The following is a 12853-nucleotide window of genomic DNA, read 5'->3' on the forward strand; positions in this document are numbered from 1 at the left end:
ACCGTTACACGACATCATCAGAACACCGTTACACGACACCATCAGACACCGTTACACGACATCATCAGACACCGTTACACGACATCATCAGGACACCGTTACACGACATCATCAGGACACCGTTACACGACATCATCAGGACACCGTTACACGACATCATCAGGACACCGTTACACGACATCATCAGGACACCGTTACACGACATCATCAGACACCGTTACACGACATCATCAGGACACCGTTACACGACATCATCAGACACCGTTACACGACATCATCAGACACCGTTACACGACACCATCAGAACACCGTTACACGACATCATCAGGACACCGTTACATGACATCATCAGACACCGTTACACGACATCATCAGACACCGTTACACGACATCATCAGAACACCGTTACACGACACCATCAGAACACCGTTACACGACATCATCAGGACACCGTTACACGACATCATCAGGACACCGTTACACGACATCATCAGGACACCGTTACACGACATCATCAGGACACCGTTACATGACATCATCAGACACCGTTACACGACATCATCAGACACCGTTACACGACATCAGACACCGTTACACGACATCATCAGATCACCGTTACACGACATCATCAGGACACCGTTACACGACATCATCAGGACACCGTTACACGACATCATCAGGACACCGTTACACGACATCATCAGACACCGTTACACGACATCATCAGACACCGTTACACGACACCATCAGGACACCGTTACACGACACCATCAGAACACCGTTACACGACACCATCAGAACACCGTTACACGACACCATCAGACACCGTTACACGACATCATCAGGACACCGTTACACGACATCATCAGGACACCGTTACACGACATCATCAGGACACCGTTACACGACATCATCAGATCACCGTTACACGACAGATCACCGTTACACGACATCATCAGATCACCGTTACACGACATCATCAGAACACCGTTACACGACATCATCAGATCACCGTTACACGACATCATCAGAACACCGTTACACGACATCATCAGATCACCGTTACACGACATCATCAGATCACCGTTACACGACATCATCAGACACCGTTACACGACATCATCAGACACCGTTACACGACATCATCAGAACACCGTTACACGACATCATCAGAACACCGTTACACGACATCATCAGAACACCGTTACACGACATCATCAGAACACCGTTACACGACATCATCAGAACACCGTTACACGACATCATCAGGACACCGTTACACGACATCATCAGACACCGTTACACGACATCATCAGACACCGTTACACGACATCATCAGATCACCGTTACACGACATCATCAGACACCGTTACATGACATCATCAGAACACCGTTACACGACATCATCAGAACACCGTTACACGACATCATCAGCTCACCGTTACACGACATCATCAGATCACCGTTACACGACATCATCAGATCACCGTTACACGACATCATCAGAACACCGTTACACGACACCATCAGGACACCGTTACACGACATCATCAGATCACCGTTACACGACATCATCAGACACCGTTACATGACATCATCAGAACACCGTTACACGACATCATCAGAACACCGTTACACGACATCATCAGATCACCGTTACACGACATCATCAGAACACCGTTACACGACATCATCAGAACACATCTCACAATTCTGACTTTATAACACGCAATTGCGACTTTATATCATGCAATTCTGACTTTATATCTCCCAATTGCGTATTATAAAGTCAGAATTGCGAGATATAAACATGCAATTCTGAGAAAAAAAGTCAGAACTTCAAGTATATTTCTCGCAATTGTGACTTTATATCTCATAATTCTGAGAAAAAAAGTCAGAATTGTGAGATTAAAAAGTCGCAATTACCTTTTTTATTTTTCACTCGGTGGCGGAAACAAGCTTCCATACAAAGTACAGGATTGTCCTTTAGGATTATATTTATGGGTGTTTCTACAACTAATTTAGGCTATCACAGGTTTATGTTTCTAGTTTTATTAGAACGTTCACATTAAAATGTCTTGGGAACTTTTGCTTCATGTTTTCATTTATTTTTGTTCCTGAATATCTTTTATGTATAGATCATGTTTAATATTTGTCGCCTTTCAGTCTTTAAAATTCATCAGAAAGTTTAATTACGTTTTTAAATCAAAACAAAAGGTAAAATGGATAATAATAATAATAATAATACCTTTTATTTATGGGCGCCTTTCAGGGCACTCAAGGACACCTTACAATATAGAACAAGGCAATAAGTACAAAACATACAAAACACATCGATGCTACACATCATACAATCATTTCATTAAAAGCTATTCTAAAAAGATACGTTTTTATCTGAACTTTAAAACTGGAAATTGAATCCATCTGGCGAATGTGCAAGGGTAATGCATTCCACAGCTTAGGCGCCACACAACTAAAAGCTCTACCACCAAAGGAACTCATCTTGAAGTTTGGCACAGACAATAAGTCTGCAGAAGATGATCTCAAAGATCTAAGAGGTCTATACAAACGAAGAAGATCTGACAAATATTGAGGTGCCAGATTATGAAGTGCTTTAAACGTAAGGAGTAATATTTTATAATGTACACGAAAATGAACAGGAAGCCAATGTAGATGGTAAAGAATTGGAGTTATGTGTTCGAAAGAACGTGTTACAATTCTGGCTGCTGAATTCTGTATTAACTGTAGTCTGTGAAGCTGTTTTTTGGGAATCTCACATAAAAGGGAATTACAATAATCAAGCCTAGATGTAACCAAGGCATGAATGAGAACTTCAGTACAGTGTTGAGAGAGTGAAGAACGAAGTCTAGTAATATTACATAAGTGAAAAGATGCAGTACGTGAAATATTATTAATATGGGAACTAAAAGAAAGCAAACCATCAAAAATAACGCCAAGACTTTTCGCCTGGCTAGAAAAGTTAACCGGGCAATTATCAATGAGCAAGGGGAAAGATTGAGCTTTAGATAAAGCGGACCTAGATCCAACAAGAAGAGCTTCAGTTTTACCTGTATTTAACTTTAAAAAATTATTAGTCATCCATATATTAACATCCTGCAAACATTTAGTAAGATTAGAAGGGGGATGAGAAGCATTTGGTCTTGTGGATATGTATACTTGTGTGTCATCGGCCTAGAAATGAAAATAAATACCATAGAAACGAAAAATGTAACCAAGGGGTAGAATATAAATAATAAATAAAAGCGGACCCAAAACTGACCCCTGCGGAACGCCGTGAGTGACCGAGACAGGCTCTGATTGAGCAGTCTTAATCTGTACAAACTGTTTCCTGTCACATAGATAAGACGAAAACCAAAGTAAAACATTATTAGCTACTCCAATGCAGGCCAATCTTTCGAGTAATACTGAATGGCTAATAGTGTCAAAGGCAGCACTAATATCTAAAAGAATAAGAATAGACAGGAAGCCAGAATCAGCAGCCAAGAGAAGATCATTTGTAACCTTAACAAGAGCTGTTTCTGTACTATGGTTGGATCTAAAACCCGACTGAAAATGCTCATAAATGTCGTTATCTTGCAGATGTGATTCTAGTTGAGTTGCTACTATTCTTTCAAGGATTTTAGATATACAAGGCAGGTTAGAAATGGGCCTATAATTATTTAGATCATTAGGATCGGCACCAGGTTTTTTGAGAATTGGAGAGATAGAGGCCATTTTTAATGATGAAGGAACAGTAGCAGAAGATAATGAAGAGCCTACTATAGCTGTAATAATAGGAGAGATCGAATGAGTACAAGACTTAACTAAAACAGTAAAGGATCAAGTGAGCAAGTAGAAGACTTAGACTTTGTGATGAAATCAACTGAAGGCAGCTCAAAGTTAGAGAAAGTTTTAGCAGGGACAAAAATATGATTATGTCCAATTTGATAATCCCTAGACATTAAGTCAGAATTAACTAGTTCTTGATGAATATTGTCAATCTTAGATCTAAAAAAATTTGAAACAGATGCACATTGATTGGGAGAAAGTGAAACAGTATTATGAGGTTTCAACAGTTTGTTTAAAGTACTGAATAAAGTCCTTGTATTACTTTGTCCATTGGCAATGATATTTGCATAAAAAGATGATTTTGCGCTTTCCTGCTCAGCCTTGTAAGAAACCAGATGCTCGGAGTACATCTGTTTGTGTACTTCAAGACCAGTTCGTTTGCATAGTCTCTCCAGTCGGCGACCTAAAGCCTTTTGATGTCGAAGTTCCGGAGTATACCATGGAGACGAGTTGACATAGGATACAATACGAGTTCTCATAGGAACCACATTGTCAAGTATTTGAGAAAAACTATTGTTATAAAAATTGACCAAGTCAGATGTAGAAGAATTAAAACAACACTTGTTTACAGAGTGATCATGGATAAACCATTTCTGTACGGTGTGAAAATCAATTACGTTATTCTTGTCCATCAGCTGAGGTGTAGTTTTAACAGTAAAATTAAAAACAAAAAAAAGTATGATAAAAGTCAAAATTGTGACACATGATAAAAAGCCGAAATTATGACACATTAAAGAGTCAAAACATGCTGTCGTACTTTTTGTAATATCGTCTTAAAAGTTATAATTTCTTTTTACTGTCATCATTTCTACTTCTTAATCTCATAATCATGACTTTCCACCTCATAAAAACGACTTGTCATAACTTCGCACTCTGTATGTGTCATAATAATAATGATTTTGAGAAGCGAGTGTGTGTCTCGGGTCTCCTGTGTCGCAGTGAATGACTGTATTAGCAGCAGTAAGAGAGAGAAGCCCTGGCTGTAGTGTGTGTGCACTAGCAGAGGGAGCAGTAAGTAAAGCCCTGGCTGTAGTGTGTGTGCATTAGGGACGGGTGTGTGTTCACTCGCCGGCCTGATGAAGAGCTCGGGGTTGACGGCGCGGAACAGAGAGGTGGTGTTGAGGCCGCGGAGGCCGGGGCTCCTGTAGCTGCTGTCCGGCTGCCGAGCGCCCGATGCCCCGCTGCCGCTGTCCTGCGGGGGGGTCACCATCTCCTCACAAACACACACTCACGCGGAGAAATCACAGTCAAACACACACTGAACGATAATAACAACACTTCTTCTTCGAGGTCTAACGGCAGCTCTCATCCACATCGTCGCATTACCGCCGCCTGCTGGTCTGAGTTGAAGCCACTTTACTTCAGTCACCGTTCCTCTATCTGCTCACTCTACGCCTTTCTCATCGCCCTCGAGGCGAGCCTCTCTCCTGTACCCGAGTCACGTGTCACTCTGTGTCCTTCAGGAATGAATGATGCGCATGACATTGAGGTTCAAGATCACACACACCGTGACCTTCCAGTTCCAAGACGAAGGAACCCACAGCGCCCTCGGGTGTCGATGAGTGGGAAGGGGTTTTATTTATTTTTTACAATGATGTTATGATATCTTTACTCATCAACATATATAGCCAACAATATCCCTCGCAAACATCAAGATTGAACCCCCGTATCAGTCAATATATGGCTTTATATTGTGTATCTAAAAGGAGCTAAAGCCCTTAAGAAAAATATTTATATTGACATCTTATTTGACATTACATCTAACTGATCTCAATTACACCTTGATCTGCTCAACAGACTATAATAGACTCCTTATATCTCTATATATTATGTTTTAGTTTATATTTCAATGCATTATTTTAATGTTTCCTCTTTATACTTGCACTGTCTGCTATATTTGTCCCTCAAGCCAGGAAATCAAGGGACAAAAGAGCTTTTACGTGTGAAGCCTCAGTGCATTATTTCTCCTGTTGACATTAGATTGATTTCATCACTGTGTGTTTACGCAGGTTTATTATAATGTGTCATTGAGCAATCATTATTAATACTAGACACTGCTGTAGTGTTTTCATTAAGGTCTGTGGGCTTTTTACTCTCTTTTTCTTATTATTTGTTTGTGGTATGAATTAATAATTGTATTTCCTTTAGTTATGTAGTGATTGTGATAAATATCCTCTCAATAGGTTTATCCTAATACTTAAATCTGAATATGAATGATGTACATGAACGTGTCTCTGAACAGACTGATGACGTCTCTGATGGAGGATTATGAAGACAAACAATATTTTCTCTGATTAATCATTCATAATAAGAGCAGTTATTTTCTGACACTTGTAACAATCACCAATTAATCTGGGTTATATTATGCTATATAAATATTTTTTTGCAGATGATTTGGTTTATTAATTGATAACATTTTAAGTATTTCATTTGTTTAATATGATTATATAATAATTAAAGTCCCCCTGTGGTGTAAATCCAGCTTTTAATGTTGTTTATGTGTCTATGTGGTGTTTTTAATGTGCTTTAAGACAAAGCATGTGTAAATTCATAAGTCGACAGCATTGCTGAGTATTTCCTCCTTAAAACTGCAGTGAACCAAAGACAGTCTCACAAACACGCTTTGAAATCGCTGGTGTTTCTGACGTCACAAACTACCTTGTAACCAATCAGATCAACGTGTGATCGTCAACCAGTGGATCTCTGAGCTGAGGGAGTGAGTGGAGGCGGGGCTCATTTGCATATTCATAGAGCATATTCTAAAACATGAAGAATTTTTTTTCAAGGAAAAAACATTTAAATATGTCATTTTGGTGATCAAACATGAGTTTTAAATGATAAAATGACTACAGGGGGACTTTAACATATAATAATAATCCATGATCCTCGACTCATTTCTTTTTATTTATATGTTAAAAAAACATACATCATCACCTTCTCATTTGAAACAAACAAACAAACAGAAAACACTCTCCCGTCTCCACCTGAACACCGTCACCTGCGTGTCAAGGGATATAAACTCTCTATAAAGGTAAGATGAGTATTTTTCATTTTATATTAACCAAGTTTTACTGTTGCTTTTATGTAATTGTAAAATTATGGAAGATTTAAGAATGAATGAACTTAACGAAGCCACAGATAAACAGCTGTGTAAAGACTGAACATGATAATATATCCAGTTAATAGTTCTGTATGTCTCTCTGAGTTCAGGAGCTGCTGGTCTGACTCAGGTGTTGAACAGGTGACCAGGGCCAGGAGGCACTGCACTACTGTACATGCTTTATGCTTTTGCACTGTCCCGCCTAATGAAGGGGCCATTAGTGTGTCCAGTGTGATCACCCACGGGCCCCATTAGGGTTGAGTGTGTGGCCCACCTCGGCCCCATCATCAGCACACATGTGGGCCCCGAGTGAGCCCCTATAAGAGCATGTAAGCGGGCCTGCGGGCCCCTGAGGAGCCGACGGAGACACGGCTCCAGTGACAGCACACCGGAGAGGCCGGCTGGGACCATCAGTTATTCATGCTCACACACCCGGGGTGTGTCATTAAATCTGCATGTGTTCCTGGTCGTGTTACTCTGCATCAGCGCTGGCTGTTAAAGATGAACACACAGCTCACTTCACACACTTCACACTTCACACACCAGTGACTGATCAGGGATCAGCTGGAAATACACTTCACTTTATTACACACTTCAGCACATTTGACAGTATGGCTGTTCAGGAACAACATCTGTGGAACGAGTCCGTCTCATACAAACAAACACACACACACACACACACACACACACACACGCACACACACACACACACACACAAACACACACAAACACACACACTCAGATGGACACTCACCAGATCATTACACACACACACACACACTCACTTACTCACACACACACACACACACACACACACACACACGCACACACTCAGATGGACACTCACCAGACACACTCACTTACTCACACACAGACACTCACACACACACACACACACACACACACACACACACACACACTCAGATGGACACTCACCAGATCATTACACACACACACACACACACACACACACACACACACACACACACACACTCTCACTTACTCACACACACACACACAAACACACACTCACTTACTCACACACACACACACACACACACACACACACACACACGCACACACTCAGATGGACACTCACCAGATCATTACACACACACACTCTCACTTACTCACACACACACACACACACACACACACACACACACACACACACACACACACACACAGACCTGTAATGCTACTTCACTACTAAAGGCTTTCTGTACTTGAGTTCTGTTAAAAATGAATACTTCTACAGTTAGTTACATTTACATTACAATCTAATGTAGAAGTGATTAAAAAACCACTATATTCAAATGTCCACTGTAAAATCATCTGCATTTGTAGCTGAGAACAGGTTTCAGTTTAACATCTGCTGTGTCCTTCAGCTTTAGTCAGAGCAATGAGAAGACTGTGATTTGGACGAGTTTCTTTTGTTAACTCTTTATTATGTTGATCCACTTTAGACATCCTACTGACTATCAGAAACTTTACAACTGCACGTCAACTTATTCTACTAACCTTAAACTAACAGTCTATATACTCTAATGAGAGGTAGTTTACATGTCGTTGTAAAGTTACTTTTAGTCAGTAGAATATCTAAAGTTGAGCATGGAAATAAAGTGTAACCAAGAGACTTTGCATTAAAAATGTTACTCTCTAAGTCAGTTTCATTTTTTAGATACTTCAGAACAATTAAATGTGTATTTTTTAGGTGTACTTAAAATATTAATTTAGTAAAATCTTTGACAGAGTATTGGTACTTTAACTTGAATCCCTCAGTTCATTTTACATCCCCGCACTGTAAGAGCCTCAGAAAACAATACGACACTAAAACATCTAGTATAATTTATTTTGAAGCATTTTTGATGTAATATCCACCGCAACCTGTGAGTGGCTGCAGATGCAGGAAGATACAGGACCTTCAGTCAGTTTGTTCCCTCATAAGATTGTTTATGTGTGTAGAGTCAGGAGTGAAGCGTCTCTGCTGCGGATGGAAGAGGCCCGTGGCCCATGGGACTGCAGGAACACGTCTGGGCCATTTCCACTCAGCGCTGTTTACACTGTTTACACTGCTAACACTGCAGGTCATGAGGCTCAGCATCTCACCGCAGATCAGCCTTCTGATTGGACGCTCATCAGCTGGTGGAGCGCCTCACTGACTTCAGAGTCATAGTTACCAAACAGGTGGGGCTCGACGGCAGGTGTGTTTGACTATCAAATAGCACTCGCACACACACAGCCCGACGACGAGACGACGGGTGGCACCAGGGGATCACACTACATCAGAGGTAAGAACTTCCTTATCACTGTAAAAATGCCATTTGCCTTTGTTAAGAGAAGTATTGTACATGTTTGAGAACACTTGGTGAAATAATTCTGGTTCTGAAACAGTTTTACTAAAAGTTATGAAAATGTTATTTCTGCATTTTCTCTAAGTGTCAATTTTTAATGTATTAAAAATGTTTGTTTTTCCCTCTTGGTTATGAGAACGCTTCAGGAACATTCCTTTTATCGTTCTGTAAATAGGAACACTACTTTTGAATGTTCTCTGAAACAAGTAAAATTAAAAAAAAATCTATAAATAAATAGCTATATAATGTTTTTGTTTAAACATTGCTGAAGACCAGATCACTTTAAACAAACACTCTATTAATGTTACTGGGAGAACGTTTGTTCTAGAATGTTCTTCTCTGAACAAATTTGGGCAACAAGTATAACTTGATATCTGTCGAAGAGCGCCACTGCTCTTGCTCTCATAAGCAAATGTGGCATTAAACACTCCGTGTGTTAATGATTCACTCTTTAAAATAATGTTTCCAAGAGGAATAAACATTTCTGGCTGAACAGTTCGGTAAAATAAAAACTTGTTTTAATAATCTAAAGGAGCCATGGAAAGGTTCTTCATGGAACCATCAATACCAATACAGATATTTTTTTTTCCCTGATTTGCCATTAAAGAACCATTTTTTGGTTCCCCAAATAACCTTTCAGTTATCAGTTCTAAAAATAACTAATTTAATCATCTTTTGCAACAGAAATGTTCCAAGGAAGCTAAAGGTTCTTCATGAAACCATCAATGTCAATAAATAAATAAAAAATCTAATTTGCCGTTAAAGAACCATTTTTTGGTTCACCCAAAGAACTTTTCAGTTATAAGTTCTTCAAATAACTAATTTAATCATATTTTGCAACAGAACGGTTCAATGGAAGTTAAAGGTTCTTCATGGAACTATAAATACCAATACAGACATTTTTTTTCCCCTGATTTGCCATTAAAGAACCATTTTTTGGTTCCCCAAATAACCTTTCAGTTATCAGTTCTTAAAATAACTATTTTAATCATCTTTTGCAACAGAATGGTTCCATGGAAGTTAAAGGTTCTTCATGGAACCTTGAATGCCACTACAGAACCGTTACTCGTGTACATGGCGACCGGAAGGCATTTAACTGAGTTTCCTTCTGACTCCGCAGCGGCCCGATGAAACATGAACTGGGGATTCCTGGAGAATGTGCTGAGCGGGGTAAACAAGTACTCGACTGTGGTGGGACGGGTGTGGCTCTCCATCCTCTTCGTGTTCCGCATCCTGGTGTTCGTAGCCGCCGCCGAGCAGGTGTGGAAGGACGAGTTCAAGGACTTCGTGTGCAACACGCAGCAGCCGGGCTGCGAGCAGGTCTGCTTCGACCACTTCTTCCCCATCTCGCAGGTGCGCCTGTGGGCCCTGCAGCTGATCATGGTGTCCACGCCGTCGCTGCTCGTGGCTCTGCACGTGGCGTACAGGGAGCACCGGGAGAGCAAGCACAAGAAAAGGTTGTACCGGGACAAAGGCAGCATCGACGGAGGCCTGCTCTTCACCTACATCATGAGTCTGGTCCTCAAAACAACCTTCGAGGTGGGCACTCTGCTGGCCTTCCACATGCTGTACAGTGGCTTCCACGTGCCCCGGCTGCTCCAGTGTGAGGAGAGCCCCTGCCCCAACACCGTCGACTGCTACATCGCCAAGGCCACGGAGAAGAAGATCTTCCTCTACATCATGGGCTGCACATCTATACTATGCATTGTGCTGAATGTGGTGGAGATGGTGTATATCGTGTCCAAACAGTGCTGGAAGTGCTTCAGCAAGAGATACGCTCCGGTGCGGGGCGTCCGGCCTCCCTCCACGTTCACACTCAGCTCGCCACAGCCTCTGTCCGTGTCCAAGGAGGACGGCCTTCATTCGGCTCCGGCCGCGCAGGAAAGCCTCTCGCTCGCTGCTGCCTGAACCCTTGCTCATGCAGAACAAACCTGTGCTTTTCCACTGACGGCTCATATGCAAATAACTTACCAGTCATGAATAGCTATGACAGAATGCACTATTCAAGAGGAAGAGTGAGCACTTCCCATATCCTTTGTTGTACTGTATAAACATTTCGTGTCATTTGAGTAGAATCTAGGCAAATTAGACAAACGTCAACATGCCCTCATTCTCGCAAACCAAGGTCAAAGAACACACAACCCAGATGGCATTGAATACAGGTTCATCTGAAGTTTCTCAACAGCAGTGTTTTGTGCTGAGAATCAAATAATTTAACATTTCATTGTTGGAGCTGTAAAGCTCATGGTAATACAGTCGTCAACATTTGAAGTGGATCAAAACCTTTCATCAAAGTTATACATGAATTTTGAACAATCCCTGTTCTTGCCTTCATCCTTTGATCAACTTTTTTGATCCACTTCAAATGTTGACTACTTATATGTTTGAATACATTTATTTTTGTACGATAAACAATTGTGGTATGTCTATTGCAAACCCAGAACCACTGGATTAGATTGCATTTATTTGAGTACTGTTTCTTTTTCATGTCTTAAATAAACATCCTTGTCAGATAACCATGGTGGATTAGTGTATCAGTGGGAACGCGAGTGGCTTGAGAACAGAGAGGGAAAAAAATGTAAATGACTCCACAACTCTAAAAGCAATAACCACTAGATATGAACAGACGTATACAGAAGGGTCTCATTTAAGGATGCACGATTTATCCGCCACCATAACGGTATCGGCGATATATATGATCCTTTTTAACGTTATTGTTATTGGACTGATAAGAAAATCTGGCAGATATGAAGAGTTCAGATACAAAAGCCTCTAAGTGCCATCTGAAATTTTCTTCTATAATGATCATTTTTTATCAAGCTCGTATATTTAAGTTAAGTAATTTCACTTAATTGGCAATGAAAATTACCTATTAATTGTCATTTAAGTGAAATTACTAAACTTAAATATACGAGCTTGATAAAAATTATCATTCTAGAAGAAAATTTCAGATGGCACTTAGAGGCTTTTGCATCTGAACTCTTCATATATTAAAGCCAATAAATAATGGATTATGTTCTTCAGCTGAGATGGTTCAGATGCACACTGTTCAGCATGTTTTTGAATTGCTTGAAATATGATTGGAATCACTTAAAAAAGGAAAATAGAGTAAAGTGCAACGTGCAGCACAAGTCTGTCATAAAGGCTACATAAAATAGTGAGAACATCATTATAATAATTGTGTGATTGGGACACGTGAATTGTTTTTATAATCAGGCACTCAAATTACATAAAAATTTGGATTTAGATTTATCAGCCAATATATCGGTTATCGGCTTTCAAATGTAAATAATTAACGGTTATCAGACAAAATTTTCATATCGGTGCATCCCTAGACTCATTCACCCTTGTGTCTGTCTCTAAAATCTATTCATCTATCAATGTATTATAAACAATGTCTGTTTATATGATATAATGGCTTTTGTACTGAGCTAATCATATTTTCCTAGAATTTCAATAAAACACCGTTTAACACTGTGTAAGAAAACCTCTAAAAACCATGTTTACATCATAATGTCCCTTTAACTATGCATAACCATGTATTCAAGAA

At 40.1% G+C, this 12853-nt stretch overlaps 2 protein-coding genes across 4 annotated transcripts in view; one reads left to right on the forward strand and one right to left on the reverse strand.

The window, feature by feature from the left end:
* Positions 1–5387, reverse strand: part of smim8 (small integral membrane protein 8) — a 7657-nt gene extending 2270 nt beyond the window's left edge. Inside the window, exon 1 of the mRNA XM_079887636.1 lies at positions 4919–5387. Coding sequence (XP_079743762.1) covers positions 4919–5059 — 141 coding nt within the window. The 5' untranslated portion in view covers positions 5060–5387. The remainder of the gene's footprint in view (positions 1–4918) is intronic.
* Positions 5388–6803: 1416 nt separating this feature from the next.
* On the forward strand, positions 6804–12837 carry gjb7 (gap junction protein beta 7). 3 transcript variants are annotated; one of them, XM_079887628.1, is made up of 3 exons: positions 6804–6880; positions 8915–9240; positions 10424–12837. In XM_079887628.1, the coding sequence occupies exon 3, from the start codon at positions 10438–10440 to the stop codon at positions 11209–11211; it is 774 nt and encodes a 257-aa protein (XP_079743754.1). In that variant the 5' UTR covers positions 6804–6880; positions 8915–9240; positions 10424–10437; the 3' UTR covers positions 11212–12837. The 3 variants fall into 3 exon arrangements, with proteins under 3 accessions (XP_079743754.1, XP_079743755.1, XP_079743753.1); XM_079887629.1 differs by lacking the exon at positions 6804–6880 and having other exon boundaries at positions 8747–9240; positions 10308–12837; XM_079887627.1 differs by lacking the exon at positions 6804–6880 and having other exon boundaries at positions 8747–9240.
* Positions 12838–12853: the final 16 nt, after the last annotated feature.

Source organism: Squalius cephalus, assembly GCF_949319135.1.
Source record: "Squalius cephalus genome assembly, chromosome: 12".
Taxonomy (NCBI): Eukaryota; Metazoa; Chordata; class Actinopteri; order Cypriniformes; family Leuciscidae; genus Squalius; species Squalius cephalus.

What these genes read in the sequence shown, in the direction of transcription:
- gjb7 (XM_079887628.1), top strand. Translation starts at nt 10,438, where the DNA reads ATGAACTGGGGATTCCTGGAGAATGTGCTGAGCGGGGTAAACAAGTAC.